The 16,756-nt window shown below is 39.4% G+C and overlaps 2 protein-coding genes across 4 annotated transcripts in view; one reads left to right on the top strand and one right to left on the bottom strand.

Moving 5' to 3' along the window:
* bru3 (CUGBP Elav-like family member bruno 3) overlaps positions 1-16,756 on the bottom strand; it is an 825,259-nt gene that overhangs the window by 293,248 nt on the left and 515,255 nt on the right. The window lies entirely within an intron of this gene.
* LOC149373902 (uncharacterized) lies at positions 8,336-9,657 on the top strand. 2 transcript variants are annotated; one of them, XM_089595392.1, is made up of 2 exons: positions 8,336-8,383; positions 8,711-9,657. In XM_089595392.1, exon 2 carries the CDS (start codon positions 8,906-8,908, stop codon positions 9,581-9,583), a length of 678 nt encoding a protein of 225 aa, XP_089451518.1. In that variant the 5' UTR covers positions 8,336-8,383; positions 8,711-8,905; the 3' UTR covers positions 9,584-9,657. The 2 variants fall into 2 exon arrangements, with proteins under 2 accessions (XP_089451518.1, XP_089451519.1); XM_089595393.1 differs by having other exon boundaries at positions 8,355-8,383; positions 8,717-9,657.

Raw genomic sequence — 16,756 nt, 5'->3', positions numbered from 1 at the left:
GATGAGCTCCAACTGGAGGGTGTCTGTTGTAAAGAAGAAGACACCAGGATTATTTAGCTTCATGAAAATTCTTTAAAATCTGAAAATCTAAGAATAACGTATAATCAAAGCAAGAATCGATGCGTACTTTTTTTCTCGTCTAAAAATTCTCAATAACTATAATCATCGACTCTAATGAGTGTAACACAATACCATTAAATTAATGTTTTTATATTTTCATTCATGTCATGTCAACCTATGAATTACAAAAATAGTTCTTGATTTCCAATCACAAGCCTTTGATCATTTATGATTGCAAAAAAAAAAAGTAGCAAAAGTGATCTGTCTCATAAAAAGGAAACATAAACCATGTCAATCGATTCTTGAATTTTAACAGTTTATTTACGAACAGGAGTATAATTTATAAATACGTCAAAAGGATAAAAAATTTCAAATAATTATTTTATTCGTTATACGTTTGGTTCAAGTTGACATCATATAACTATTATTTACATCATGTTGACGGGTTGTCAAAATAAACGATTTTTCGAATCATTACTACATTTGTTTCTTTGTTTATACAGAATGTAATTAAAATTACAAATGAAAGTAATAACGCTATGACGTATGGGTTAATTACGTTACACAGTATTTTTTTAGCAAGATAAAAGTAAACGTTCTACGAAGTGGAGAAAATTTAATGATCCAGCAGTCCATACTATTCGTGAATAAAAAAACTACTCCTCATTGAATTGGTTATTAGAGCAACGCACCTGATCCTTCGAGTATCATCAAACCTCGTAACGCTCAGTTTGGCCTCATATACTTTCTAAACAAGGGGTACCAACCAACAACGAAAACTGCTTGGAAAAACCAAACAGCATCACCCAATCGCGCAACGACCAACCACAGCAAAATCGATAACCAACCATCTTATAAGTAGATACACCCCCGAGAGAGTCCCATTTCCGCACCATGCAGAGGGTCACCAGCGCCAATAACATCATTGGTCCTTATAACGCCCGGTTAGGCAGTCAGCCAGCCGACCCCTGAATTATTCAAGACGCCCTCCCCCCGTGCACGTATATATACACCCGCGGTAGGAACAATGCCACGTAATTTAGGTGCTCCGTAACGATAAGTATCTCGTTAGTGGCTCGCCTCCTCCTTGGATCCGTTTCCTTTCTTCTCCCGTGTAATGATACACGACACGATTCGATATACCCTCGCTGGGGACGGGGGGGCAACTCTGATTTTTGTCTCTCTCATCTCTCTGCGTCTCCCCGGAGTTTGGCGCGTGTATGAACTGCGGACGGGATTGCGGACGCGGAGTCGTTAATCCAGAGGGAGGGGGGTGAGGAAGGAACTCCGGGGAAGAGCGAAAACTTTGCTGCCACTGCTGGGATTCAAATCTGTTTGCCCTCGCGGCGCGCGAGCTGGCTGTTTGGGGCTCGAAAGTTTTTCGGGACTCCCCGAGGCGTCGTCGTGTTCTTGCTCGAGTGGCAGCTCGTAAATCACAAACGGAGCCTTCGGAATGCGATTATTGCACTGGTATATCTGGTCCCTTGCGAACCATGGAAATAATTACCGGGGGCATCAAAGTTTCCAAGAATATACCATTTTTTTTTTTTCCACCTCAAAGGAAGAAATCGTGTGGGTGAATCCGGACGTGGTGCTTTTGGGTTTCCGGTCGCCTTTGAATGGATGCTCCGTAGAGAGCATTGTTATTTCATTTTTAACAAGCGAGCGATGTTATTTTTCAGACGGAAAAAATGTAATCTATTTCCATACACTCTGGTAACGATGATAGCTCTTGACGCAAAAGTACTTTTTTTTAATTTCTCAAGTGATTGATGCTAGTTGAACCTCTTGTGTAATCAGTGCGAAATAGCTGTTGACGTGCAAAGCGTAATTTTTTTTTTCTTGTTTTCAAACTAAGACTCTCTCAAAATAAGCTCGGCAATTAGTGATGGTAGGAGGGCAAAAACGGAAAAAGCCTCTTGTGCCAGAGTTTGCAGTTGAGTGCTCGTGAAGATTTTTCGCTCAAGTGGACTCGAGATATCGCAGCCGGCCGGGTATTTTCGGAAACAATGAATTTTACCGAGAGCACAGCGATGCGGAAACAAATTCCCTTAGGGCTCTCGGTAACGTGAAATCTCCGGTTATTTCAAAACGAAAATTCGCACGTAGTCTTATTTCAAGACCACGAACAATCCGAATGGCGTACCATTCCATGCTTGTACATCAAATGTACCTAATCTCAAAATCCAATATGAAACAAAAGTCATGAGCCTCGCTTACGAGCACCAGCCCCGTTGTCGGAGAGCCAACTTCAAAAGACAAGAAAAAGAAGCGCGTCTCTTTTGTGTCCTGGTAAGAGGGAAAAACCTTTCTTCCCCAAAGCTGTCGTCACAAAATTTCTCCCCGTACATCTGAGAAACCTCGTCAATTAGCTAATTCCTTCAACAGCTCCTTTTCCCGCGCCCATTCTTTGTTTGCCTCAAAAAAAGCTCGGGAGAGAAAAAGATAATCCAAAACAATGGACTTTTTTTCCATTCAGCCAAGCTAGGCTTGTTCTTTCCTTCATGCATTGGCTTGTTCTCTGATGTATTGCTTCGGTGGCTACACCCGCGTTAAGGAGATTGCAAGATCGCGTCACCGAGTGGAATATAGAACCTGGAAAAATTCCTTCTTTCGAGAGTCAGCAGGTTTGATTTTGGACCTCGAATAGGATCGTTGCCACGCAAAAGTGAGTCGTCTGAATTAGCATTTTTACGAGCTGATCGACAAAAATAGCAACGGGAATCAAAATGCAAATCGAAATTTACCCCGTCATTGGTAAAATTCTGAAAATAGTGCATGGGTCTGATTGTGGGGAAATTCACATTTCTACTCTCACGCGACACCTTGAAATCAAAGCATCAAACGCACCTGTATATATACTCTTCCATCCCCTCGAAGTTGCCGGAGGGTGCGAACTAGACTGATACCAGTGGGAAACATTCGGAGAAAGAGTACGGGGAGTGCAATAAAGCTTACACCTTTGTGCGAACGATCCTACGCCAGCTTTTCTCACTCCCCCCTTCAAGAACGACTTCAAAGACGAGAAGGAATTTTTTTTTTTTTTGTACATGTATGCTTTGCGTCACAGCATCAAATCAATATTCCTGTAGTTTTGTTGTTTGTAATGAGCCAAGTTTCGCAAGAATATGAGATATTAGGATCGATATATTACTGAAAATGATACGATTGGTATCGGCCCTTTGACAACCTTCGAGTTACGTGATATTTAAATGTACTAGAAGCTTCGCTATTGAATGTACACCGAGGGTCTCAGGATGTCAACCAAACCCATCGACCACCACTTCCAATCTCTAATAGAACGGAAAAAGGGTGGCTGAAAAAAAAAAAAATCGGATCAAAAGGGGCTCAGCCCCTTTTCACGGTACGGGTCAACTTGAGCCGAAGGATCTCGGGTTCAAAGGCTCCCGACCGCCAAGAGGCGTCCGAAAGAGTCCTGAAAGAGAGCCCAGTGCACCGAAGCGAAGGAGATCGCAGCACCGCGACTTTTTACTCCGCCATTGTCCTCCTCGACCGGAAATGTCAGGCGAACCGTAAGGCCGGACGTGCTTGATTTGCTTACCGAGCACTGAAAAACTCCCCTTCCGGGACGAGATTAACTCGCACGACCCTTACGGAAAAAGCCCTTTCTTTCGATTCTCAGATCGCTCGTACGGAGGCTAATGACGCGCTTCCTGGCAGATTCTTTTTTCTCCCCATTCTCCTTGAAGGACCAATGCACAAATGCGTCCAAAGAACATTATACAAAGAGACGAATAAACTACCCCCCCTAGACACGAGCCAACGGAAGATCAAAGCTTACTTACGCCCAAAGTGCGCGCTTTTCCCAAAAAACTTTAGTATTTATTATCATCTCGCTAAACGCAGCCCAGGAAAATAAACGCCGAAAACAAAAATAAGGGTGGAGGCGATTATCCCCGTGGAATTTACAGCCCTTGGAGAGGAGCCGATCGCCGAATAAATCGGCTTACGGCGTATCGCGGGGCCTCCTTTCGCGGAAAATGTATACCCCACCCCCATTCTGCGCGATCGTATAAATCCGCGTACGTGACCCCAACAGTGGCGATGAATAGTTGCCTTCAGGGGCGGTATAAGTAGGCGTTGGCGACTGGTTAAGGATGATACTTTAGGGAGCAAAAATCGAAAAAGCCGTAGAGAAGAAGGTTCTGGTGGCTATACTTCAAGAAGCTACATGCACGCGAGGGTGTGGGTGCATCGAGAGAGGAGGAGGAGGAGGCCGACCAATGGGCTCGACGTCCAAGTGCAGCTGGCCGCGACTTTTAACGCGCAGACGCGGGTAGGCGGAGTTAAACTCGATTTTTCTATGCTCTCGTGTCTGCGGGTTTGCCGATTTTTACCAAAGCGAGAAAAAGTCGAAATCTTTGGATCGGTGGGCTTTAAGCTACGATTACATACTCACCGTCGCTTTTTAGGAGAGCTTGCAGGAAAAAAAGCTTGGAGAATTTGTGCCTAAATGAACATACGCTTGCGTGCGAAAATTGTACGTCCCTCCAAAAAAAAAAAAAAAATCGCGACTGAGGATCAGAAAAAAAGCGAAACCTTGTGCGTACGTTTCGAAGGAGGGAAGCAAAAAGACGCGCGTCCAAAGGCGGGGGTGGATTTTTATTTCTTTCCTGGAGTCGCATTGAAAACGTAACCAGTGTACGATAAACGCAGCGGAACATCTAATCGATTAGATACAAGGGAAGTAATCGAGGTGAGGCTGCGAAAAAAGAAGCCAAGCGAGGCGCGTCATCAGAGAAAAAGAGTCCGGGAGAAGTAGAAAGGCGAACGCGCGCGAGACGAAGATAAAGTGGTCGCGAGGAAAAAAAAAACGGATGGGTGAGCACGAGAGAAAAAAATAAGAGGGGGGGATGCACAAGGGTCCTTTTTGCTCCTGGCGAGGGAGTGTACGTCGGTGTGTAAAAAAATGCGAGCCTCAGAGGATTCGGTGAATGGATTTTGTCAATTTAAGGTGTCTGATCATCCCTTTTGTGGGACGTATACTATTTTTGAGACATCATTGGATACCCTGTGAAAACAGAAAAGATAAATGTGGCAATTCTCGGTAGGTGCGACAAAAGGGACAAACCAAACAACAAGCAGCTTGGCGTCCAATTTGGGCGTTATTTAATCGTTTGTTACACACGCGTGTAACCTCAACCATAGGAATATACAAGTCAAAGCAGCAAAAGCTCGACTCAGCGGTTTATTTTCGCGCCCGTCTACCGTTCATCGAGGGAGGGTAAGAAAAGTACATTCGTCGGTCAACCGATGCTGACGCCTGCGACTTGCGTTCCCGGGGAAAAAAGCTTTTCCGCAGCTCGGAAGGAAGTTTTATTTTTTTTCCTCCCTCTCAAGTGTGACGGGTGGCGGGGAGATTTTTACTTTTTTTCTTCCTTTCTCACTGTGGCAGAGATGACAATGGCGAAAAACACCGAATCGGCACATATACAGCTTTGAAGTAACAGTGGATGGGAAATTCGTGTACGAGCTTGGAGTACAGTCGTTTGGATGTAAATTTCATTACTCGTAAGGTTAAGAGTGCATGGTTTTTTTTTTTTTTTTTTTACTGACCTTTGTTAAAAAAAGGAAATAATTGCGAAACAGCCCGTTGAGATGGCAAGTGCACTTAAACGTTGCTCGCGAAAGTGCGTGTGTATACAAAAAGGTACGATGTAAGAAAAAAAGGAACAGAATGCACCGACGTTAATGGGTTTGAACTGGAGAGTCGTTAAAGATCTCACCATATCGCAGGATACGCACCAAGGATTTACGGTCATAATCCTATGAGATGAAATTGTATAAGATACAAAGATGAAAAGCAATAAAGGATCGAGTGAGAAAGAAGAGATTAGGAGAAGGAGATGTGAAATAAAAAAGAGGAGGGTGACAGGAAGGACGAGGCTCGTGGAGTTAATAACTTGGGGGCTTAATTAACCGCGGTAGGGGTGCGATCGATTCCGCTCGTCCTTTCGAGCTTGGCAGCTTTCTTTGTGCCCTTCTTTCGATATGTGACGAACTTTTTTTTATTTTTATTTTATTATTATTTTTTTTTATGGAGCTCACGTGGAATGAAAGGAAGAAGGCGCTCGAGATCATTGGGGGTTAATGTGTAGAGAAGATTATGGATTACGGAGCTTCGATATATCAGAGTTCAGGGGTCGTTTTGAGCAATGGTAGATTTGTAAGGGTCGAAATTTATTTTTACTCGTAATATACGTATTTAGAAAGCGTATAGGAAAATAAAAAATACGTACACGAGGTTATCGAATTATTTTTGATTTACTATGAAGTAGGTTACCGACGGCAACTCCTAGATTTTGCTGGAGGATAAAAGTTTTTTTCGAACTTTCGCTACTGTAAGTAATTAAGTTAGGTAAAAACATATGATTTGACTGAATAAATACTACGAACTGTAAAAATCTTGCTTTTAAAAAATGATGTTTGTCGTTGTTTATAATGAGAGTAGCATTGTCTCGATAACAAATGAAATGAGTGCAGTTAAAAAATTTCCCAATCATGAGATAGTTGCCATCAACTATTCTCTCATTTGGCCACCATGTCTGAGAACAATATATCACGTGCTTTTCGAATGGAAAATTCTATCGTACGTCTTCTAAAACATCTCAAGCAAGACATTTGAGTTTGAAACTCAAATACGAGAGAACAAAAAAAAGTTGAGTGTAGGCAACAAAATCTTAAAAGGATAAAAATCCAGGCGAGAATACGCCAAAACGCTTTTACATCGGAAAGTACAAAAGCGCACCGGAACGTCGTGAAACTTATAACGAGCTCATACGGCGAGTTTTCGCGAGCAACGACAGCTCCTCGCATATACACATGTCAAGTCAACTTGGATCGAACAATTTGTCACACTCTGCTGACGTCTCGCATGCGGGCGTGCACTCGGTCAACGGGCAGAGATGACTCATGAGTTTGGACAGGGATAACGTATCTTACTCGAAAGGAGTAGGATATTGAAAAATCTTGACAGTCAATAGTACGTATAGGTGCACATGTAACGTGTATTTGGATATATATATGTCACATATCTTACAAGTCTTAGGTGAGTTTTTTTCATGCATTGAAAAAATTAAGACGATTTCGTCGATAATGTACTTGATATAAGTAATACTTTTACATTATGTTATTTTTTTTCTGTTAAAATATGTATGACAGGATTTACGTGGGGCTTTAGGTTGAATGAATTAAAAATGCAGTTTTTATCTGTATACGGAGAGAAAAATAGAAGCAATTTTTCTTATGAAACTATGCATGGTAAAGTTAAAACGCCACGCCAGTTATCATAACTTTTATTATTATTTTCGATCATTTTTATCCACCCGCCTTTCAGAGTTGTTTTTTGGTGATAATTACTCTGAGAGAAAAAACTTCTCAGCACCCAGAAAATATTAACTAAAAAATTCTACTTTCATTTCAATAGATTATAATATTTACTATTTTACTAAATGCTTTCTTCAGTTTAGGAAATTTATTTAGGTGAAAGATAATTTTTTTTGCGTGCATCATACACCTGTCACGTTGCCTGATGACAACAATGTTAGCGCTTCTACAGGAGTCTTCTATTTCTTTGATAAAATGCTGATATAAAACAAAAAATATTTCAGAAGACTTTTTTTAAAAAATGAGTAAGATAATTATTTTCTTTATTTATTTGCTTGTATAAAAATGCTTTGTAAGACAAAATGTATATTTTTCATCGAGTTTTTATAAAAAAACTTATTTTCTGGATACTACACGTAAAATATTTATGTTATCGTATAGCTTAAGATCCAAATTTAGGATAAGAGTCTTGATAACATACATTTTTTTTTTTTTTTTTGATGATACGTGGCACAAATAACCTGTGTTAGGCCAACATTGCCAAGAAACATCGCTTCAAAACTTTGTGACAACATACACAGCCAAAGGTCATTATAACACTATTAACATTCTTATTGCTCGTCGTAAACAGAAATATAAATCACCTCATTTATTGTCATGTTAGTAGCATTTGAGCCCTAAATTGTGTACGTTGACGTTCTTCATTAGTCCACAAGACAAAAAATTTCAATTTATTGTGTCTATATTACTGTTTGCAGTGATATATAATGTAATAGTACAATATCCATTTACTTACACGAGCTTCTGTATTATTAAGACGAATTAAATTAAGCAGTTCGTCAAGGAACAAGGTAACATCTATAAACCTTTAGAGAGCAGATTAAATTGAAACACTAATCTTGATGCAACGAGTACCCGGATTAGGCAAAGTATTTCTTTCATTTGTTGATTTGAAATAAATACGCATGCAGAAGTAGTAAGTTTTTTTTGGTTTTCATTCTATAAAACACAATAATAAAACCTCTGAACGTAGTTAATATTTAAAGTATAATTGTACACGTTAACTTCTACGTGGACATTTTTTGTCAGTCTTACATTTTACATTACAGAGTTACAATGAGTTAAGCTGTTATTTAAAATATGGACCTAATCATCGGACAATTATTGGTTAATAATTCATCGAATAGAAAAATTTTGCATTAACTTAAATAAACTGTCGAAGATCACTTTAATAGCGAAAACTAAAAATAAATGGTTCTATTAAACCGATTCTTTGTTGAAATACTTCATTTTTTTGCTCCAGTCGTAGGCGAGAAAGCAGTTGATGAAGCGAAATTGGATGAAATTCCTCAAGATAAAACAAATGTTATTACAGTAAAAAAAACCCAGCAACAGCGAAGCCATCACGAGGATTAATAAAATTTTCTGCTCTCGCATACCAAACATCCGTATCTAACCGTTTACCAGCTGTTCAAGGGCCACAGATAGAAAACCGACCATGAAAGCAGCCTGTGCGAGTCTCTGCGAGGTGTGTGGAAAAACTTTTTCCAGAGTTACGCTTTTGAAGCAGCACCAACTCATTCACACGGGGGAGAAACCCTTCGCATGTTCGTATTGTTCTAAAGCGTTTAGGCTGAAACAGTCTTTGGTAGCACACACACGGACCCACACGGGGGAAAAACCCTTCAAGTGCTCAAGTTGCATAAAATCTTTTAGAGAATTGAACACTCTCCGGAGGCACATGGGCGTCCACACCGGTATACCTTGTGGTAACTGCACCATCTGCCAAAGGCCATTCACGAACCCGTACAGTCTGAAGAGGCACATGAGGACCCACACGGGAGAGAAACCCTATAGCTGCCCAGTGTGTCAAAAAAGTTTTACCTCCTCGAGTGACGTCACGAAGCACATGCCAATGCACACGGGGGAAAAATCCTTCAAATGCTCGGATTGTCTACGATCTTTCAGACAAAAAAGTGTACTCAGGAGGCACATGCGCATTCACACCGGCATACCTTTTGGTCACTGTGCCATCTGCCAGAGGCCATTCACGGACTCGAGCAGTCTCAAAAGACACATGAGGACCCACACGGGAGAAAAACCTTTCGAATGCTCAGTGTGTCGAAAAAGTTTCAGCCAATCCAGTCATTTGATGAATCACAAATGCACAGTTTAAAATGAGCATTGATTAGGAGAAGTTTCGACACATGTGAGTTTATGATTTTGTTGGTACCGTTTTTTTAAAAAATAGCACCTTAATATGACAGGATTCATATTGATCGTAATGAAAACTACCACTGGGTGAAGTTTTTAAGCTTTACAAGCTTCGTAATAATTATAAGCACATAAGTATAGTATTTTTAAACACGTGTTGTTGTACTCTGTAAAAGTCAGTCTTTCAAGAAGGTACGAGAAACTTTTTCTCAGCTCCCAGAGAATTAAAATCGATTCATACGTATTTTTGTTACTAAGGGACAACTTCATTTTCTTCAAAAATCTATAAACGAAACATGTTTGCTTCTAAGACATGCATGTAGTACGCATGTGATTTTATTTAATTAATGGTACATGTAACTTTTTATATTTATTTTAAAAATTTCTAATGTTTTTATCGACAATTTTTTGAGAAAACTGTTTTCGGAAATAACTGCTTTCGATCATTTTGTTTGGCTTTACATATCGACTTGAAAATAGTTTTTGCAGGCGTTATAATAAGTTGACTATAATCTCGTTTTTTAAATCACATATTTTAGAAAAAAATTGACATTTTATTTAATATCTCAATAATATATCTACCTTTGTAATCATTTATTAGATCCAAGAAAGCAGAAGAAAATAATGCTAATATGAGAGCTACAATTGGAAATCTACAGTAATCAGCAAGAAAAAAGAAAGTTTATGACAAAGTTAGATTTAGAGACAATAATTTTTAAAAAGAAGCTGTTGAGAAAAGTTTGTCAATTAACTATCAGCTGGCAGAGAGAGCCATGTTCCTTAAGAATTGTAAACATTATAGTAAAAAGTAAGATATAAAACAGATTTTTTGTCTACAAAAATTTTCTTAAACAGTTACCTACATCCTAACAATAAATGTAAATTAAAGTATCTCATCAAAAATTGTAACATCGAGAAACAAATTATGTCTCTATATGAAATATAAAATACATCAAATCCTCAAATCATTTAATTTTAAACATAATTTTTCTGTCTATAATTCAAATGAACTTGAGCAGTGCAGGATCAAAGATATCTTTTTAAAATAGCTCAGTCAAAAGATTTATTTTGGTAACTTCTTTTCCTTGAATTGCATTAACGAAGACCCATCAGATAATGACCTATAGATTGCAATTCCTTTTTTTTCCCTCTCCAGTTAACCATCCACTCATACTTTATAATCAATTATCCTCAGGAGCATCCACAATCAGATCTGCAAAGATGGCGTTTGGATTTTCTCGATCGACGAGTTATTTCAGTTGTCAAGTGAAGAAAACAGAGTCAGCGAGCGGGGGATTGACGGGCGAAAAGATCTGGAGCGGGGCAACGTCCTTTTGTCCCAGCCTTAGCTGATCATGGAAAATGAATCGTTAGCCGACCCGACGGAACTTAATAGTCGCGATCCATCGTCTGGCTGCTTCTTTTATCTTCGGTTCTCTTCCTTTTTTATCCCCTCCTCTACTCGATTATTTCGATTGACAGACCCTGCACGTCTATGTATATATTCAGCGGATCGCAGGAGAGTCTAAAGGCTAACGCTAGGAGCTATTTAGTCCCTGGACTGATCCCGAAATTCTTGAAGTTACCTGTTCGTTAATGTACGTATATGATTTCTAACAAAATGTTAATGGTAATCAACCTAACTATGATAGAAAAAGTCATGATTTATCTTAGTAGTTTTCTTATTTACTTGAAATCATGCAAAAAATGTTAACATTTCAATTGATCGTTCTTTGTTTCCCGTACGAAGAATGATTCAAAAAATTGATACAACTCTTTATTTTTAATGTTTTTCAAATTGAATAAATAAGATCCAAAAACTCACTTAATTAATAGAGTAGTGTTTCTCCAATGAAATCGCAGTGAAATCACTGCGAAATTGTTTTTAAATCATTAAAAGTTTTCCTTAACATAACAAAAACTTTGTAAGATTCGTAAACCGTGTAAATCCAAAAATAATCTGTGCATTTTTTTCACGAAACGCTTGCAGACAACAGATATCCAAGAGAACCAATTACGCCGCGAAAAAGGTTAAAAAAAAAAAAAAAGAGAAAAAGAAAAGGCAACACCATCCGATAAACTTCCGGGAACATTTGTACGAATTAGCTTAAAGGACAGCGGAACACGAAGCGGAGTCTGGGCTTGGCACACGACACAACATCGCTTTTTCCCCGTGAACTCGCCACTACACAGTGCGAAAGAGGCGAGGACTCTGGGGGGGGGGGCTACGACGACGACGACAACTGTCAGGGAATAATCAAGACGAACAGCCGACCTTAGGAGGAGCCGCATCTTTGCCCATCCCCCTTGTGCTATCAAGATTTATGCCACAATAACGTTCTTTCGCGCTGCTTTTACTTTTTTCTTTGCTTCTCAACTCGCTCCCTCGATGCTCCGTCACGTGTCTAATTGCAAAAACTTTGGCTTACGTACAACTCTTTTGGCTGCCAATAGAGACTTCCCTTGAAAGCTAATCAACAGCCAAGTGTCAGTGGACAGTAGTTTTTTGCAGTAGGCATTTGATGTTTAATGATGTGAGAATATGCGAGGAGCTGCGCACTCTGAAGTCTTTGAAAGACTTAGAATAAGGTATAAAGTCTTTTTTAATGACTTCAAGAGTATGCAGTTCCTCGGGAATACGTGTGACGAGATTTGCTCTGGCTTTGAAAACTAATGGGTGATGCGATGAAAGAAGCTTTAGACGTCATTTTGACCTCGATAGAAGAGAAAAATGGTTAGCTAAATATCTCATCCTTTGCACAGTGCTATACTCAAACCGGAAAAGATTGATAGTGGTGGATACGATTGCAAATGACAAATTTACAACTTTTTTGTACCTTTTCACGTTACAAATTTAACTCTAAGTTTAGAGAAAGTGTCTCTTAGTAACAATGCTTGAACCCTATTGTAGAAATAATGTACCTTTGTATAAGCAACACTGAACAAATTATTGCCATTTAGACGTCTGACTTAATCCCAGAGACTCAAACCACACTATTCATCCACCACACTTATTTTTTTACGCTAGTCTTGTCATCAAGAAAACATAAGCCCTGGTATTTTACGAAAAGTCCACATCACCCATACACACATGTGTTGGTGTACCAGCCAATTATCGAAATTCAAACGATAACGAAGCCGAGACACGAAAAGCTGATATCGAATTCCCTCAGCGTCTGGACTCAAAGCGTACGCGCGTGCTTTCTATCGGCCCGTAATGCACGCCCGACCCGTATACACACGTGTACACGTGTAGAGGCAAAGCGACAATCCATCATTTCGTAAAGGGAACTAGCGACAGGGAGGGGACTTTCGACTCCCTTTGCTATGACTCTGAAAAGCGCAGCTGCTGGCTGAGTGCCCCTTCCTCCCCGTCTCCTTTGACTGCCGAGGTATCGTGTAGGGACCAGAATCTCTTTCCATTCAATATTTATGGTTATTAATTTTTTTCTTTTCTTTTTTTTTCATCTGAAAACATTTTCAAGCTGAAACGGAGAGGGATCGATTTCGACGTGCTTTTGTAGACACGTGTAATTAATGAGGGAGTCCTCCAATAAACAAATAAAACACAACAGAGAGCGGTTGCCGGTGGTCGGGAAACTCGATATTAATATTATTCACGGTAAGCGGGGGTATGGGAATCGGTGCAGCGACTGTTCTTTGCTTAGCAAACAGTCGAACCGATATTACTGCGAGTCCGGGGATTTTTTTTGGCCACAGGTGGTGTATAAATATGGCACGTTAAATGCGAGATTCGGTTCATTGGGTATGGCGAGTGTTTGCGATCGTCGGTACAAAGATATTTGGTGGTCGCGATTGAACGCGAGAGATGCGTCGAGTGTGGGGGTAAAAAGCAAATTGGATTCAGTTTTGAGGGTTTTTTTTGGAAAATTTGTTTATTTGTTTGGGAGTTTTTTCTTCAATTGATAAATTTGGGTAAAAAAAAAGTAATTCAGATACAATTTACCAAAGAGTATTCCATCATACTTTTTGGATTTAATCCCTTAAATAAGTGCTTGGAAAATTTATTGTATTACAAATAATTATTGGAAAAAAAAGTTTCATACTGTATTGCCACAAAATAACGTCAAGCTAACACACGACACTATTCTTACTCTTCGCTTAGTACTATATTTATTTATTAAATTTAAAATCAACATAGTAACTTTTTAAAGTAAAATAGGTAGTCCTTTGATAGTTCGAAGATTTTTAAGTAATATACATCTCTTTGCAAAACTTACTTCTTTATTCATATTTACAATGTATATTAATAAAAATATTAATCATATATATATGACAGAAATATACCAGAAATTATAAAGCTAGGTTTGAAGTTTGGCAACGCAATTTCAGTCCGATATTTCAAGTAAAATTTTTTATCCAAATCGCACAGTTATCATTGGAAATTTCAATAGCTTTAATTTCATTTCTGATCCTTTTTTTTCCTGATTTTTGCATTTCAAAAATGAAAACCCACTGAATTTCAAACGAGCGTCGAGCCACGCGAAATTCCCCGCGTACATTAATGCGTTCGAGTGATGGAGTACAGCATAAAAGCCATGCAAATGAAACGCTCGATGCATCGGCTCTCGCTACCTCCGCATTAATAAGCGTCGAAAATCATCGAGCACATGGGAGGCAACCCCAGTCAAAAAAGTCATTATGTGCTCGAGTTGGTGGAAAATTTGTGCGATGATGAGAGAATCGTATCTGACATTCTTTCTATGAAATAAAATTGAATATCATGATTTTTTGACCGGAGAAAAGATGCTTGAAGAGAATTACTTCGATAATCCGTCGTTATCATTTTATAACGTTCCTTTGGCTTATAAGAATATTTTTTTTGTCTATTTTATTTGTATTTCCCATCATTGTTTGTTAAAAATATATGTGTACTGTTAAAGTTAACATTTTTTAGTATATGTCAATACTAAAATTTTAATGCACGATGATTTATTCAAAATAATTGGGATTCATACAGGCGTCTGACCATATATTGACCTGTACTACTGAAGAAATTTCCAAGCTCTTTAATTTATTTCTCTACTCGTTCCTATTTCTACTTTTTGAACAAAACTTGTACTTTGCCAGAGTTTTAAAATATACTCAAGTACAGATATAAATCTTCAAATCATTTCACAAATTGTCCAGCTCCCAACCTCGGAATTCAAAAGCGAATCAATTACAAACCCTCCAAAACCCATTGAATGGCAAAAAAATTTAATTCCCCTGCTTTCTGAAAAAAATAAAACCTCTTCAGGAACCATCGACCCAAAAATTTGATAAACCAATGCCAACACAAGCATTGAAAAATAAGCGGCATTACCAGCGAAATTCCACCCAACTCTTTCGCTCTCGTAAACTCTCGAGCACTTTGGCCCTTTCTGTCTCATGAAAAAAGAAAGCCTATAAAAAAAAAGAGTGACTAACAGCGCAGAAATAACTGAGAGAAAAGTAAAAAGAAAGGAAGCAAGAAAACGGGCTTGGACGTCATTCGAAGGAGTTCTAGAGGAGGGGGGAAGGGGATTGAACGACGCGGGCAATGACTATGAAATCGAACGCCGGAGCGGACTCTTACGTTCCTTCGTTCGTTCGGTTCGACGACACTTTTGCCGAAAGACTTTCATAAACGGAAAGTTTGCCGCGCTCTCGGCGCCTCTACTTCGCTTCTCGTTTTTTTTCGCCCACACTCTGCACTACATTGGCTTAATGGTAGTGGGTTAGTCCGTGCTCTATACAATATAATTCCATAGCAACATTACTTTTCCAATTTTTGTTTTAGTATAATGGAAAATTCACAATTTCAATCTTGAAAAATATCAATTATCGTCAACACACCTGTACTGAAAAATTCGAATTTAGGTTCAACTTCGATCATGTGAAGTTGTACTTCAAAAGTAACCCTCTGTTCATATATTTATTTATCTTAGACATATATCCAAACACCATTCATTCGCAACCGGTAATTGGATTAAAACACATCCAATCTCGGTGATACGGCCAGGAATTGCTCTTCTCCTTCCCGTCGACTTCTAGCCGAAAAGCAATGCCACAAACATCAGTAAGGGAGAGTTTGTGTACCCATACACGCGTACGAAGATGCAGCGTTTGTTTGCGCAAGAATGTGCACACAAATGTATGCACAAACAGAGGGTAAGTACAAGAAGCAGTGGGAGTCCGTCGCTCCCAGCCGTATACGTACGGTAGAAGGGAAGGAACGGACGCATAATCAAGGGGATGCTCTCTCGGCGTCGTCGGTAATCGGAGCGAATTCGCCGCATTTCATTAGCAAATTCATGCGTTGCCCAGCAATCACTTTCGTTTTTTTCTGACTTTGCACACATACACTCGTGATAGGTTTGGTAGAAGAAAAAAATTTAGTGGAATCACGTTATAATCCTGACAAGTTCCTTAAAACAAGGAATACAAGAAAAAAAAGTTTCCAAACCAATTTCAATCAACTCAAAGAAAACGGAAAAAGTCAGGCCATAGCACGTGTAACATACGTAACTCGAGGAAAACAAACAGAAGTAAAACAGCCCTTTGTCCCCGGAAAACGTATGTCACTCGCCGTCCGTCTTCGAGAAAAGGAGGAGCAATTTCCACTTCAAAGAGCCGCCAAGAGTCAGCAAGTGAGCTTTTTGTTCCTACGCGCGCTTGTTTGTCCTACGAAGCTTCTGGACGAGAAAAAAAAAAGAGTCCAGGGGTACAAGCGTGAATTTTAATTTCCAACCGAGCCTCGCGTTGGTCCTCTTTTTTTTTTCTTCTCCTTCTTTGTTCGCTCGTCCCCGTTGGCGTAACGAGTGGCTAAAGTTTTTTGACGAAAAATTAAAAGTTCTAGCGCGGCTCCCTAATGCCTCCTAAAGTAATTACCTCGGGGCTAAACCTTGTTCGTCGGGCCATACGGAGAATTGAAGAAGATTGAAAGAAATGGTTGCTGTGGTGGTGAAAGGGGGAGAAAAGAGATCGGAGAGTGGAAACAGATGGAGTTGGGAGGGGAATTATATTGGCCGAGTCTAGGATGTTTGCTGGGATTCCGGGGAACAAAAACTTTTCCACATTACTGATGAAGAGGGTGAACGCCCACAAGTAGGTTTTTCTTTCAGTCAAGTTTGTAAACAATTTGCGATGTCGA

This window comes from Copidosoma floridanum, unplaced genomic scaffold, assembly GCF_036245765.1.
Source record: "Copidosoma floridanum isolate Cflo_tuat_1 unplaced genomic scaffold, Cflo_Japanese_pri ptg000025l, whole genome shotgun sequence".
Lineage (NCBI taxonomy): Eukaryota > Metazoa > Arthropoda > Insecta > Hymenoptera > Encyrtidae > Copidosoma > Copidosoma floridanum.
The sequence above is the reverse complement of the archived record's forward strand: the minus strand, read 5'-3'. Positions and strand labels throughout refer to the sequence as shown.

Coding starts and splice junctions, on each gene's coding strand:
- LOC149373902 (XM_089595392.1), top strand. CDS start 8,906: ATGAAAGCAGCCTGTGCGAGTCTCTGCGAGGTGTGTGGAAAAACTTTT.